The sequence below is a fragment of the Aegilops tauschii genome, chromosome 4 (assembly GCF_002575655.3).
Source record: "Aegilops tauschii subsp. strangulata cultivar AL8/78 chromosome 4, Aet v6.0, whole genome shotgun sequence".
Classification (NCBI taxonomy): Eukaryota; Viridiplantae; Streptophyta; class Magnoliopsida; order Poales; family Poaceae; genus Aegilops; species Aegilops tauschii.
In genome coordinates, this window is record NC_053038.3 from 135408217 (window position 1) to 135424247 (window position 16031).

General features: G+C 45.9%; 1 protein-coding gene across 2 annotated transcripts; it reads left to right on the top strand.

Annotated features, from left to right (window-relative positions):
* Positions 1-1375: 1375 nt before the first annotated feature.
* On the top strand, positions 1376-8427 carry LOC109776494 (uncharacterized). Of its 2 annotated transcripts, none has more exons than XM_040386863.3 (13): positions 1376-2115; positions 3582-4011; positions 4145-4781; positions 4987-5027; positions 5108-5176; positions 5531-5631; positions 6001-6079; positions 6601-6699; positions 6765-6833; positions 6959-7008; positions 7096-7177; positions 7655-7749; positions 7818-8427. In XM_040386863.3, the coding sequence occupies exons 1-13, from the start codon at positions 1784-1786 to the stop codon at positions 7954-7956; spliced, it is 2223 nt and encodes a 740-aa protein (XP_040242797.1). In that variant the 5' UTR covers positions 1376-1783; the 3' UTR covers positions 7957-8427. The 2 variants fall into 2 exon arrangements, with proteins under 2 accessions (XP_040242797.1, XP_040242798.1); XM_040386864.3 differs by having other exon boundaries at positions 1401-2115; positions 7096-7209.
* The last annotated feature ends 7604 nt before the right edge of the window (positions 8428-16031 follow it).

Consider the following 16031-nt stretch of genomic DNA (forward strand, 5'->3'; position numbering starts at 1 on the left):
CAACGCGAAACCACCACATTGTCGGTTGGGCACAATGTCATGAGCGTCTAGCACATGGAGAGCGTGAACGAGATCCATAGGTATTCAAGACGACGCCCCAAAGAGTGAAGCGGCAATGCCGACACTGTCGCCCTACCTGATCGTGCCTTAGGCTTTCACTCAAAAAACTGGATCCAAGGGTGTGCATGGGGATGGAATCCATGGCTGCACGCCTGCACCTTCAAAAGGGTGAAACGACGTCCATGGACGCCGATGCTGTCAGCCGGCAAAAACCTGACAAGCTTTCGCCCGGAGCATCACCCAACACCACACCTCCCACGAAGCCACCGCAACAGCACCACCAAAGAGCCACCACAAAACCACATGGCACCAGCAGCTTACGCCGGCAGGTAGATCCGCGAGCATGACTTGCAGAATCAATGAGGTGCGCCCTGACTTGCTGAATTGATATCACTTTCACACAAACACATACATGTTAATCAAGTTTTTCTAGTGAGAATGACAGAAGATGCACTTGGGAATTATTAACTTTTCTGTGAGGGTGGTAATGTTATTATTTGTACGCTCAACATTCATAAGAACGTGCATACGTATGGAGTTGTTTGGCACATGCAGCCAAACGTATTTGTGCAATTCACATGGGTGGATCCATTCTTCCTTCCCTAATTATAAAAAAAAGTCTTATATTTTGAGACAGAATGAGTACTTTGCTAGCACTGGATGCATTCCATTATTCACACCCACACACATTAAGGTGGTTTAAGTTGTTTTAAAAAAAGGTGTAAGTTGATCAAAAGAATCTTGTACTACATAAAATGTAGAGTACGTTATCATGGTGTAGCACGGCACGTGTACGTCAACCACGGAAAATAAAAAAGAATAATAAACATGTGAGACAGGATGAAGATGAATAGAGTAGAGAAGATACGCCAGATGGTGCAAAGCTGTGATGAACCTTTTGGGCAAAGCTGTGGTCCAAAAAAGCGATGGGTGCTCCCTCACACCTCAGCAGGAGACGCACTAGGCACCAAAGCACAGCCCACAGATGAGATGATACCGGTCACATGACATCCAGCAGAAAAGAAGACTAATCTTCATGAGATAATAGTATAATGCAGAATATGGCGAGACCAGTAATAGCAGGCAGGAGGAATACTAGTTTAGTAGGATTGCCGTTAATGGAAACAAAGATGCTTTTTCCAAGGCAAGGCGATGAGGTGGACAGACGCTCGCAAGTTGCAACATTTGGAGGCGGATGGCGACAACAGAGAGAGGCGGCCCGAGATGATCTAGCTAGCAGCATCCGTCGGTCCCCAGAACAAAATTCAACTCAGACAAGTAAACAAGGAGCCGATTCTGGAGATAATAAATAAATAAATAAATGGTGGAAGAACAGGTCCATAGCCAAAGCCATACACAAAGAAAGGAAAAGGGAAAGAGAGAGACGACTGGGATAGATAGATTCCATCTCATTTGCTCCAGCTCTAAGCAAAGAAAAAAAAGGAAAGACATCATATAGGCAACAACCTGGAAATCCTTGCAGCTTGCTTCTTCCTCCCATTGTTGAACCTTGAGAGGGGACAGACGTGTAGGAGCTCACTTCTGTTGCCTCCTGGAAGCGAATTGCGCCAAATTTGTCGTCCAATAAAAGGCGCCCCGCCATTTGGGGCCTCCACCTCCTCGCCTTGCTTGCACAACTCTCCCACAAAAGACGCGGCGGGCGGGTGCCTTGGCCTACTACCATTTGATTTGATCCGACTGTGGTCTGGTCTCTTGGCCGGCGATGGAGCCGGATGAGCTCCTGAGGAAGATACGGGTGCTGGAAGAGGGCCAGGAGGAGCTCAAGCGGGAGATAGGCAAGCTTATCCCCGGGCAAGGCCACTCCTCCGCGTCTCCGCCTCCGCCTCCGCCTCCGCCTCCGCGCCGCCCCTTCCCCGCGCTGCAGCAGGCTACGTCGTCGAGGGGCCGCGCTCTGGCCTTGCTTCACCAATCCTCCTCCTCCTCCTCCTCGCGCCCGCAGCGCCCCGGGCTGTCCGACAGGCACTGCCACAGGATACTGCAGTCGCTGGGGCAGGCCGTGCATGTCATTTCCCTTGAAGGCAAGGTCTTGTACTGGTGAGCTTCCTTCCTTGCACCTCTTGCCTGCCTGCTCAATGCTCATCAACTGTTTGATGGAATGCTGCTGCACCACACGATTGGACTGTAATACTATTATTGGAACCAGTCATTTTCATATATAGGGCCCGGGAGTGAACAAATAAATGCTGCAGCCAACTATACACAAATCAAGACATGACTCCAAACTTAGTTTGAAACAATGTTTCTCCTTCGGGGTTGCATTCAACTGTTCGCTGCTCCATTAGCCGTATCTTGCATGCCATTGGAAAACCAGTTGTGTGTTGGGAGGAATTCAGTTGTTAAATTCACAAGGATGGATGTTATGTTCATAGTTAGTATACACGTCGAAGGCCGAGGGTGGGGATGTGCCGCCTCATCTAAGCCACCCGCAGGGCTTGCTTTCATATCATAGAGAGGCTTCAAAGACTATATGGAGAGATCACAAACCTTGAATGCTCTTCCTTATTCAGTATTGAGCATAACTGTTCTGCGATTATATAGTGTGGGCCACCTAATAAACAAATATAATACTTCATCTGTTCCATAATGTAGTGCGTATAGATTTTTTCAAAAGTCAAACTTTGCAAACTTTGACCAAGTTTATAGAGAAATTTATTTATATCTACAATACCAAATATATAAAATATGTAACTACTTACAGTGAATGTAATGATATATGCTTGGCATTCTAGATGTAAATGTTTTTCTCGAAAAACTTGGTCAAAGATTGTGAGGTTGACTTTTCAAAAAATCTATATGCACAACGTTATGGAACGGAGGGAGTAAATTATATGGTGTGCCCCACCTAATGATAAAATTGTAATATCATGTGTTGGAACAAGCTAATTGGATTTATAAGGTATTTTGGTTGCTGCTTGTCATCTTTTATCATGTGTTGGAACTTGATATGGCAAGGTTAGGTTAACTCGAGTGATAAAACTGAGAAAGGGTTCTCATAAAGTTACTAGACGTATCATTTCAAGTTTTTTTTTCTGCCTTGCTGCATAATTGGATGTATCGCTAAAAAATATAGTGTGCTGTTTTAGTATTTTATTTTACATAGTAAAATAAACAAACTTAACCTCTCAAAAAAGTAAACAAATCTGGAAGCATCATGTGTGCCTTTTAAGACCTGTGATCTCAGATTAGGATTAAAAACGTCAACACTTTGTGCCTAATCCCGCATGTCTTTGGGACCTTTGTGATAATGATGGATATTTATCAGGGTTGCATTTTTCCCCCAAATATTTTGCTTATCGTGATGCATCTAATTGGTGTAATGCTCTTGTCTGGTCGCCGGCTCATCTCAACAAGTAGGAAAATTTTCTTATGAAATATGCATTTCATGATGCACCTCATGGCCGTTATCTCTGTTTTATGCTATGAATAAGTACATCTTACACTATTTTCTTATAAAAATGTACATCTTAATACTAAGTTCTCCCATTTTTTCTGTAACCTAGGAACCGATTTGCCGAGCATCTATATGGCTATTGTTCATCAGAAGCGATTGGCCAGGATCTCCTTGAATTAATCTGTGATCCTTGTGATTTCAGTCCAGCACATGAGATTATCCGTAATATATTTATGGGCAAGTGTTGGAGAGGGAAGTTTCCTGTCAAGCACAAGTCAGGAGAGCGGTTTTCTGTTGTTGTGAATAACACTCCTTTATATGATGAAGATGGTAGCTTGGTGGGCCTCACCTGTCTGTCAGGTGATGCACGGATATTGGAGGAAATAGTTGGTCCTTCAGTCGTAGGGAAATCCTATCCAAATTCAGCAAAGCCCCATTTACAAGTTAACAACAAGCCTAAAAGTGGCTTGCCACAAAAATGTTTGTCAGACTCCCAAGAACCTCTACAATCTGCCATCACGTCTAAGATAACAAATTTGGTGAGTCGCATTTCTGAGCAAACAAAAGAAACGGCTGCACTGTTGGTTTCAATAGAATGTTTCTCTTCTGGTATTTCTTCTTAATTTATTTTCCTAGTGTATTCTTTTCTTGATTTCTAGAATGACAACACAGGCTACAAAGGTTACAAGTAGAGTTCGTTCTCGGATCAGGTCAGGTCAGAGTTGCGACGAACAGGATGGTAATGGTCGCCAGGGTCAGTATTCTGATCATGATGCCAGGGAAGAGTTGACATCAAGTGAAGCAAGCACCCCAGGTGGGGATGTACTGCATGGTACCTTTGTTACCGAAGAGAAATCACCTGTAAACTCAAGAAAAACAAATAGTGATGATTCAGGACAAGGAAAAGGAGGATTTCAGAAGATTTTTAGTTCAAAGGCAGAGGCATTATTGACCAAGAAGGGGATATCATGGCCTTGGAAAGGAAATGAAAACGATGGTGGTTGTGGAAAGAATAACATGACTTCACCACCGTTACATGATAAGCAAGAGAACACTCAGATTCGTCAGGGAGTACCAGTTCTAGAGCCTATCATAATTCCAGACAGCAAGGACACTGAATACGCCCAGGCAGGCAAATATGAGGTATCAGGTTCCTGGTGGACTTTCAACAATAACAGCACAAGTAGTACCATGAGCAGCACTGTAAGTAGTAACAGCAGTCCTATCGAGAGAGTAGATTATGAAGCAGACTGCCTAGATTATGAGATCTTGTGGGAAGACCTAACACTTGGAGAACAAGTAGGTGAAGGTAGTTAATTCTCACTTTACCCTGGTTCTCCTTTTATTTTCGAGAGAGAAATTGCAATTCCCTCTGGCTGCAGACGTGGATACTCACATCTCTTGTTGATATGTACTTCAAATGATTTATGCTGCATGGAAGTTGGTATTGCTATCCTATTCCTTTCTAAATAGAAATCATTCATTTCCTCTATGTTCATGTTTGATCCACGCAGGTTCTTGCGGAACAGTGTATCATGCTTTGTGGTATGGATCGGTATGCATAGTCTACCGTAATTATGGGTAAATATTTAAACCTTAAAAATATGTTTTGAATGTCTATCAATGCCCCTGTAGGATGTGGCAGTTAAAGTATTCTCCAGGCAGGAATATTCAGAAGAAATGATACGTACCTTCAGACAAGAGGTTAGACATCCATATCTAAATTCACTTGTTGTTCACTCTCAGTTGGATATTTTGTTAACAGAACTATAGTGTACCCATTCTGTTGTCGAGTCAGATACTTGGTAATTTGACTCCCTGGTATTCACAGAACCGATATTAGTTTTTTTATGAGACATGATAGTTATTTTCGTTATTCTATGTTGATGTAATCATGTAGATAAAAATGAAGAAGAAAGGATACAGTTTTTTTGTACAGTCACCTTGTTTCTTTCGTATATAGTTTTTTTGTGGGCTGTTGCAATCAACAGTACATTGTTAACTTTCTAGTTTCGTAGTTTGTGGTCATGATTGCATTTGCTTCCGACTAATATGTAGGTGTCACTGATGAAGAAGCTACGTCATCCCAATATTATACTTTTCATGGGTGCAGTTGCTTCTCAGGAACGGCTTTGTATTGTTACGGAATTTCTCCCACGGTATGCTTTACATCTCCTACATGTCTGGTAATTACTTTCTCCTTTGCTTGGTGCAAAAGAAGGATTAGGTCACTACAGTCTATCTATATGGCTTATGATCTCACTCAGTAAAAGTAATAGGGAGTAATAACAGTAGAGTATGTGTATTGTGCCAACTGCCGAGTTCTTAACTATCTGGCACAATTTTAAATCTGGTTAGTATTTTTAGGTGAGTTGTCCGAGTAGTAACTGCCTACTTGTTGTTTTCACTGTTCCTCAAGTCGGCTGGTATTTCAATGATGTATTCTGTTTCAGAATTTCAAACATTAACATTCGGGCCAATATTTCTTATTAATTATGTATCACACTGTACTGAGTCCTGTCATGCAGAGGGAGCTTGTTTCGCTTACTACGAAAAACCACTGGCAAGTTGGATCCAAGACGGCGAGTTCACATGGCTATAGACATCGTGAGTGCACTTACGTTGAACAGCTAGTTTCTAGTAAATGACAAGCCAGTTAAATTCTATGGAAGTTTGAGGAATGAACAACTGGATAAAACATTCTTCACGTGCAGAAGTTCAGAGATTTATTGAATAGGCAAATAATTATTTTTGGCAAGTGTGTAGAAGAAAAACTGGAGTTTTCTTATGTACCCAATAGTAGGCCATATCCCAACTTTCAGTGTAAGAAAATGGAAAAGTACAGGCAATGGTGTCATGCACCTTACATCTAACAGGATATCTCGTGTTTACAGTCTGTTACTGTGTCTTACTTGAAGGTTCTTTCACTAAAGGCCAGTCATAATTCATGTGATTATGATACGAAACACTAATAGTCAACTAATCCTTTATCATGCTTGTTCTTGCCAGGGCCTCTAAATCCATGGAGACAAAATTACCTTATATTTTGTTTGACAAGTACATGGTTTGCTTTTATGGAAGATTTTATCGTCATGGAGATCTTAAATACATTTTAAAATATTTTTCAGGCAAGGGGCATGAATTATCTTCACAGTTCCAGCCCCACCGTTGTACATCGTGATCTAAAATCGTCAAATCTGTTGGTTGATAAGAACTGGACTGTTAAGGTAACTGTTGGATCTTAGTTTTCCTTACTTTACACTTTCTCTTCTCATTCACTTGGTTCAATTAGGTTGCGGACTTTGGTCTTTCACGCCTCAAAATCGAAACATTCCTGACTACAAAAACTGGGAAAGGAACAGTAAGTACAAGCAAACATTACCTTTTTTACATGTATTATCTAGACTGACAAAATAGAAAGAAACGTTACAATCATCATATTTTTTTTCTGTTCTAAATATCTGATATCTTAGCTTTAACATCCAGCCACAGTGGATGGCTCCAGAAGTGCTACGTAATGAACCTTCAAATGAAAAGTAAGCTCAATGGGACCATTTTAATACAATAGATGTTCCCGCAATCTGCAAATGATTTCTCATACATTCCTTTCTTCTACATGATAGGTCTGACGTGTACAGCTACGGAGTGGTCCTATGGGAGCTTGTTACTCAGAAGATTCCTTGGGATACTCTCAATACAATGCAGGTCCAATTTTGCTATGTATTTCTGTTGTTTAGGTATTCACACGATTTTCGATCATATATTCTGTAGCGACTATGTGATTGTGAAATTGGTATCTATGTTTCCTTGAGCAGATAGTGATAGGTTGCAAGATCATCTGCGTTATTAGTCTACTTAGATACAACAAGAAGATATAAGTTCAATATTTTTTGCTTCATATATCTTCCCATCTACCTTTCAGTCTGGCGGCAAGATTAATACTGAGATGTTTACCGTAGAATGTCTCCTTGCAAAATAAGTACTCCCTACGTTCCATAATTCTTGAACTAAAACCACGGCAAGAATTATGGAACGGAGGGAGTAGCAGCTTACTGGTGAATGATAGATTTCCTATTAGAAGTGAAATAGCCACCATTGCATTTTAAGACAAACTCAGTTTTTTGCTTATGTAACCGTGCTGAAGTACAAGAAATTCGTAACATTCTGATCCATGCGGCGCAGGTTATCGGAGCTGTGGGTTTCATGGACCACAGATTGGAAATTCCGAGTGACATAGATCCTCAGTGGGTATCAATGATTGAGAGTTGTTGGGACAGGTACATACTACTTACTGTACTAACAATAAACCGATTCCCGCTAACCCATCATCCTTTTCTTCGAGCAGTGACCCACAGCGCCGCCCTTCATTCCAAGAACTCCTGGAGAGGCTCCGTGAGCTGCAAAAGAAACACGCCCTGCAGGTGCAGATGCAGCGGAGCGCGGCTGGGAAAGGCGCTGAAAAGATGAGCGTTGATGATGGCTAGCTAAGGCTCAGGCCCCGATTTGGATGGATTGTGTATTTGCCATTTATGAAAATGGGCCATTGGGCTCGATCCGGAAGGTTCGACGAAGTCCTCCATGCTTACCCCGGGAGGAACTGTGGTGGGAATCGAGACAAGGTGCCTGAAAGGTGGTTTTAAGCTTGATGGATCGCGAGGCTGAAGCCCTGAGACGCAGTTTCTTTCCGGAGAGGAAGGCCATAGAACGAACACTCGTCACATAACAGTCGTTCGAGGCACTGTAGGAGGGACGCCTTGATCAGTTCTTGATGGATTTTTTGTATACCAAGACTTGTATACATACATCCTTTCTGGTGTGACTAGTTAGGGAAGCTCAATGGCTTGGGAGTTTGAACGATCTTATTCGTTTGCAGCATGCACCACGATCAAAATCGAAAGGGTGGTTACTGTACGCACTTTCCCTATTTCAAATTATAAGGCATTTTTCTAAAGTAATCTCTACTCTTAATGGAGCAGTTGATAGCCTGGTGCGATTTATTTTCGTCTGGTTTTTCTTTGTCCCATCACCTCCTCCCACTGGTTTCTTTCCCTCCCATTAAAAAACATATCCCATTAAGGGGATCTTGTTTCATGCTTTCTTTGGTAGGTGTTGATTCAATTCAATTACGTAAACAATAAGTAGTTAAGAATTCAGAAATTGCATCATATATGTGAGATCATCTTCCTAAAAAACAGACATAAGATTTTTCTCGATAACCTTCCATAATAAAATGAAATCACTAATCCCGCGCGCTATGTCATTTATTATTATCATTATCTCTACTATTAATTAAGAATCACAAGTTTCATATGGGTGCAGCATCTGGGCGCCCCTGCGAAGGGACGTCGTGCACGACACCATGGAAGATGTCGTGGCCGGGCCTAACGCTGGCACGGTGCTTGAGAATGCCAGGGCGTGGATCACGGGGTCGAGGACGGCCGTGGGGGAAGGCGGGTCATCAGACCGCCACGTGGACTCGGTCATATTATATTTCTTGTAGAGCCAGACAAGCTACATTCTCAAATCAAGTGTGTCCATTTAAATGTCAAGAAATTCGTTAAGTGAATGTGTCCAATATTACTCGGTAGTCGTCATCATTGGCGTTTGTAGAAGCCATTCATGTGAAAATATTTAAAAAATCGAGCACTAAATCAATTTTCAAATCAAACCATTGAAGCAATTAATTAGCTAGGCAGTTAATTACATATGCAATTAATTAGGTCCATTTAAATAGGATTTTTTTGCACCGAATCAATTTGGAAGTTGAGTGATTAATGCAATTAATTAATTTGTTAGACAATTATTTATGCCTATAGATAATTAGAAGTAGGGATATTTTACAATTAGTCAGATAATTAATTGATTTGGTTGACGGTTAATTAGGCATGCAGAGAATTAGGTATGTCGTTAATTATTTGTGTACTTAATCAATCAAGCAAGCAGTTAATCGCGATGAATCATTTTGAAAGCGCTCGTGGGCAGGGACGATCAATGGGCTCTCAGTTGCATGGCCAATCACCGAGCACTGCTTGCCAACATGGACAACGGACACCATGCGCTTGCAACATGGGCGACCTAGCGTTCACCTAGATGGATGAAGAATATACTCTGCAGGATGTCCACACGCTGATGGTTGCCGAAATATTCGCGGGTGAGGACAACATGACACAACATTGTCCAGGTGGTTCATGCGATAATAAGAAGAAAGAGTGTTCCAAGAACAAGAAGGAAAATGAACTAAAGCCACCAAACGGTCCATGGTGTTGGAGAAAGGAAAAAGAGTGTTCCAAATAATAAGAGAGAGAAAAAAGAAAGAGTATTCTTGAAAATAAGTAGGAACGAGAACTAAAGCTGACGAGAAATGAGAAATAAGAAGATGAGGCGACGATGATGAACACACTAATGTTGACATGGTGACGGTTGGTGCCAATGAAACGGGTTAGCGAAGACGCGAGGAGTAGAAGGCGTAGGGAAAGACGATGATGCAGAGCATCCCTCGACTACCCGCACCGACACTCCATCACCACCGCAAGCACCGAGAGGACCAATGACAAGAGCACGTGCACGCGCCATCGAGAACGAGGTTGACTCTCTCCTCTTCGAGTTTTGGTCGGATTCGCATGAGAATTGGGTTCTACCTTATTAAGACATGTTATGCATTCTAGGATACCAAGGAGATGATCGTGAGAAGGAGAAGGTGAAGATTCGAGCATCCATGGAGCAAGAGAAGGAAGGAGAGGCCAAGAAGAATGAAGGAGAGAGGTCCCTGGACACCCCGGGTGCCAGGACGGAAGGACCCCGGGTGCCCGGACTCGAAGACGTGGGGAGGACCGAACCCCCGGACACCCCGGGTGCCCGTCTATCTCGGCCCCGGGTGCCCGGCCTCTACCTGGGCTACGCCCCAGCCGGCGCCGGGTGCCCCCCACTTGGGCCTTGCCCAGCCCACCCCGGGTGCCCGGCCTGCACCGCCCCAGCCGCATGCGGCCTCCCCGGGTGCCCGGGCCTAGGACCCCCGGGTGCCCGGTCCTCCTCCCTCCGGAGCCCCTGACCGGTCCGGGTGCCCGGACTCCTCCTCCGTGGCTACACGTTTTAGGGACATTTTTATCCTTTGTATCCCTCTTTCTCCAAGTTTCGTCCCTAGCCTTTATATAATTTTTACCTAGCTCTTTTGGAAGGATAGCAAAGTATTAGATAAAACATTGTGAGCTTTGCTCTTTGTATCCCCTCCTCTTGGAGATCAAGACCCCTTTTGGGAAGAATCCTTGTGGATTACAAGACCTCCCAAGGGAGTAGATCATCATCAAGACCTCACCTCCTCTAGGAGTGGGAAGAACTTTACCTAGTGCTTGTTTCCTTGGATTGATCTTGTAATCTTGTGGATCTCATGTATGCTACTCTAGTGGATGTGATATTTGGGTTTGTTTGACTGATTTGTGCCTTGTGTTTTAGAGTGTTCTTCCTCCTTTTCCCCCTCCAAGTGTGAAAAGATCCCCTCTAGGGTTTCACCCTACAACATCTTGGTATCATGAGCAAGGTTGATTCACATCTTGGAGTCCCATCCCCCCATTTGCTAGCTTGATTTTGTTGTTTTTCGTCCAAATTCAAAAATCCCCACAAAAATAGCCCCAAAATTTTTTCTTGCAATTTGTTGGATCTTGTGAGATTTGGTTGTTTTGGTCCATGGATTTGATGTTTGGCAAGTGGACCTCGCCCATTTGAGCAATCGAGCTAGCGTCTCTCTAGCATTCGCACAACAAGAGCATTTTCCGTGGTTGCACATTTTGAGCTCACTCCTTGGTTGTGCGGATCCCATCTATCTTCCGCGTGTGTGTGTTCCTAGTGATACTCTTGGGTTTGATCTATTTGCTTTACTTGCATTTTTGTGAACCTTCTCAACCTTATCGATATCTTGACTAACATTTACTTGAAATTTTGCCACCATCCTAACCAAGCTACTCCATAAGCCTTTTTACTTCTAGGTGTGAGAAACAAACTCGGTTCCAATTCTCCTATTATAGCATTACATTGAGTGACACTTGTTACATCCTCAATCTTTGGAAAAGGTAACTTTGGCATTGTTCTCTCATTTTCCTAGTGAAACCGCTTTTCGAGGAGCAAGATGGTGATCCCGGCTATGTCACCAAAGGCCACTTCTTCATCGCGCAACGAGCTCTCCATCAAGAAAGTGAGGCCTTGGGTGAACGCCTTGACCGACTCGCCGCCGACCTTCGTCAATCGGAAGCAAGGAACCGCGACTACATCGACGACAAGTTCACTACACAAATGGAAGAATTGCGCAACATGATCGTGCGACGCCCGCCCTCCTCGACATCTTCGTCAAGACGGCGCCACTCAAGCCGCCGCTCAAGTCGGCCATATTCGGGCTACTCATCATATGATACAAGTCCTCCCCGAGATTGGGTGCCTCGACGTGATGCTCCCCGAGATCGCCAAGCTCCAAAAAATCCATTCCATGGCAATGGATTACAAGACCGAGTTCGAGCACGTGAAAGGGCGCAACAACAAGCGCAAGAACCAAGGGAGCAAGAGCAAATGCCTCCACAAGTGCCACGGCAACAACCTCAAGATGATGATGCCATTCGTCAAGCATAAGCACTCGAAGCACAACGCGCACTCCGCGGGTCCACTAGAGTCGTTGAAGAGCGCAACCGCCAAGTGCGAGAACAAGAGGAAGCTCTTCGTCGGGAGATACACGAAGAAGCCGCGCATCGCGAAGAACAACAAGAAAGGTGCAACCAAGCACATATTCCTCGTCCTCCTCCATGGCAAGAACGACACCAAGTGGAACAAGTGCTTCAAGACCCTCCTCCACGCCAAGAGCGACATCTCGAGGAACGAGCATTTGAGGACCTTCCTCCACGGCAAGAGCAATGATACGTCTCCAACTGTAACACCCCCGGTGTCATGCTACAGTAACCCTATGTGATTAAGCTAATCACTTGGCTAAGCAGTGCTTGATCACCTTTGATTCAAATATCATTTGAAATCCCACTTTGGAATCAAATCCAATTTGCAAGTGAAATATGAAGTTGCACAAAAGTTGCTGCAAAATAGTTCATCATTTAGCCAAAATTCCATACCAAATGATTGTTAAGGAAAACAACATCACTTCCAAGCCAAGATGGACTATAGCAATTAAGACAGTGCCATTCCAGCATTTTAAAATGCTATTCCAATTATGAAAAGTCCAAATGGATTCAAATAAATCCCAAGCTTGTGGTGGCAGTGCACCACTGACCCTAGTATTTGTTTTCACCAGTGGCACATTTTTGCGAAAGATGATTAGTGCAAAAGAAAATGCAAAAGGCTACTGTTAAAAGAAAACAGAAAATAAATAAAAAGCAAAGGAAAGGCCAAACTGCTACTGTGCTTATGGCCCAGCCGCGTGCAGTAGGCAGCCCAGCCCACTAGGGGGCCTTTCCCCTACCTCCTACTGCTCACCGCACACGGTGGCCGCCGGGCGTGCGTCCGTGGCCGCGGATGGCCACGCGGCAGCCATCCGGCCTCTCCCTGCCGTCTACAAGGTCGTCGTCGACCCCCCCGCTAACCCTAGCTCGACCGGCCCCTCTCGCTCGCTCTCTCGCCCGTTCTCCTCCACCACCGAACACGACCATCGCCGCTCGCCGTCGTAGCCGCGGCTACCGACCTCGCCTTGCCTCGCCGACCTCTCCAGCAGCTCCGCCGTAGTCGACTGCCTCGTCCCCGTCCACAAGCGCAAGCCGGGGAGCACCGCAGGCTGTGGATCGAGCCGCCCCTTCTGCCTCGGTCTCCGGCGATCTTCCTCCTCTCCGGCGACTCCTGCTGCTACTAAGCCTATCACCGGCCTCCGTGTGCCGCTCGGTGAGATTCTCCGTCTCCTGCTCCCCTCCGTTAGCCTCTACGCGTGCCGTAGCTAGCTGCCGCCGCGTCCGTGCTCTGCTCACCGCCGACGAGCTTGTGGCCGTCGCTGTGGTCGACGTCACCGCCGCCTGAGGCCACGGTCGAACTCCTGGTGCTCCCAGGAGCCCAACGAGCACGATCCCGTGCTTCCCCATGCCCCCTAGCTCTGGATCCGTCGACGCCCAAACTCCGGCGTCCGCTCCGCCGCTCGCCACCGCCATCTTCGGCCGTTTCCGGCCAAGCCACCCCCATAGTTCGACGCGCAAGCGTGCGCCCGTTTGAACGCGGGTAGCCGCGCGCGAAACGACCCCGTGTGGCAATTTTCCGAACGACTCCGGCGACGCGCCGCCGCGGATTTGGTCGCCGGAGCTCTCTCCGGCACCGACGCCGACGTGGCTCGATGGGCCCCGCCCCTGGGTCGCTGACCAGTGGGTCCTGGGGGCCCTGTTGACTGGGTTGACCCAGTCAACGTGCTGACTGGGCAGCCCCAACCACTGACATGCGGGCCCGCGTCGTTTAAAACATTTTTGTAAATATGTAAATTGCTAATTAATTAAATTAGTTAATTAAATCCCAAATCTCCCACTGACTGCCCGCTAATTAACCATTTAGTTAGTCTAAATCCCCTGTTAGTGCACCTGTCAATGACATGTGGGTCCCACTGGACCCACAAGTCAGTGTTGACTCCAGTCAACCGCACTGTTGACTGCTGACATCACACATACGTCATGCTGACGTCATCCCATACTGTTCTGGATAATGTTGGATTTAAATAAATATGTAACATCCCAAAATTTCAATTTGGTATGTTATACATAGATCATCTTGCATATCATATTTTATTGCATTTGACGAATCCTCGATAAATCCTAAGCAACTCAAGGACCCACGGAGAGAGTTGGGGATTGTCTCAAAATTTTCATATTTGATTTTCATCAAATAATAAAACGAGGATTTTGGTTTTAATTATTTTCTCTCCGGAAAAATATTTCATTTAAAAGTAAACGAGAGGAGAAAATATGAATTCTCCAAAACAATTGAAATATTGGAGGAAAAATGTTAAAATCATTTATTGGATTTTATTCGGATTTTATTTGCAATTTTAATTGCATTAAAAAATATTGCATGTTTTCAAAAATTTATTTTGTGTCAAATAAATGTTCACCCTGTTCTAAATATTCTAACTAGACGGGAAAAATTTGTTTTATCTTTTTTGGATTTTTATTTATTTCTCTACGATTTTTTTGGCGGAATGTTTAAAAAAAATTTGCGCCGCGCCCGACCGGGCCGAGGCCCAGCCGAGCCGCCGGCCCATCCCGCGCGTCTCCTCCGCGCGTACGCCGCCGCCGCCGCCGTGTCCGGCTCGGACTTCGCCGGAGCCGCTGCCTTGCCCCCTCCTCCAAGCCGCCACCCCCCTCTTATAAGCCGCCGCCGCCGCCCCCCCTTCACCCCGTACCCGCGCCCCGAGCCGCCCGAGCCGCCGCCGCTGGGAGCCCGCACCGCCGCCGCCCCGCTCGCCGTTCGCCGCCGCCGGAGCCGCCCCGAGCCGCCCCGAGCCCCGCCGCACCCCGCCGCCCTCGCCGGAGCCAGCCGAGCCCCGCCGGAGCCCCGCCCCGACGAGGTATTACCTCGCCGTCGTTTGCCGGTTTTAAAAAAAAACCCTAGATCGGTTTATTTCTTCGGTTCTGTTATTTTGTGAACGTTCACCGACCCGTTCGTTTTAACGAACGCGTTCGTCGGATTTTCTATGTTAACGAACGTCCGTTTTTCTTTTTCGTCGGAATTTTCCTGATTTTCTCAGATCTCGATTTCTGATCGGATCTTCGTTTCTGTTTAACTTTTCGCTCATTTATCGGAATCAGGCGATTCAAGCGCCTAGAGTTTCGTCTCGAAATTCTTTTTCCGTTTAACCTACTCAAACAAGTTTTTGGTACTGTAAAATTTGACCTAGATCCAGATTAGTAAATGAAGCTTGTTTCTTTCGCCGTTTGACTTTCGTTGCTTCGTTCGAGTTGATTCTTTTTGCAAACCGGAGTTCTTAAGTTGAACTTTCTGGTTGGATTTTTCATTCGAGTTTTAAATGTTCACCCTGTTCTAAATATTCTAACTAGACGGGAAAAATTGTTTTATCTTTTTTGGATTTTTATTTATTTCTCTACGATTGTTTTTGGCGGAACGTTTTAAAAAAAAATTACGCCGCTCCCGACCGGGGCGAGGCCCAGCCGAGCCGCCGGCCCATCCCGCGCGTCTCCTCCGCGCGTACGCCGCCGCCGCCGTGTCCGGCTCGGACTCCGCCGAAGCCGCTGCCTTGCCCCCTCCTCCAAGCCGCCACCCCCCCTTCTTATAAGCCGCCGCCGCCCCCCCTTCACCCCGTACTCGCGCCCCGAGCCGCCGCCGCTGGGAGCCCGCACCGCCGCCGCCCCGCTCGCCGTTCGCCGCCGCCGTTCGCCGCCCCTCGCCGCCCCGAGCCCCGCCGCACTCCGCCGCCCTCGCCGGAGCCAGCGGAGCCCCGCCGGAGCCCCGCCCCGACGAGGTATTACCTCGCCGTCGTTTGCCGGTTTTTAAAAAAAAAACCCTAGATCGGTTTATTTCTTCGGTTCTGTTATTTTGTGAACGTTCACCGACCCGTTCGTTTTAACGAACGCGTTCGTCGGATTTT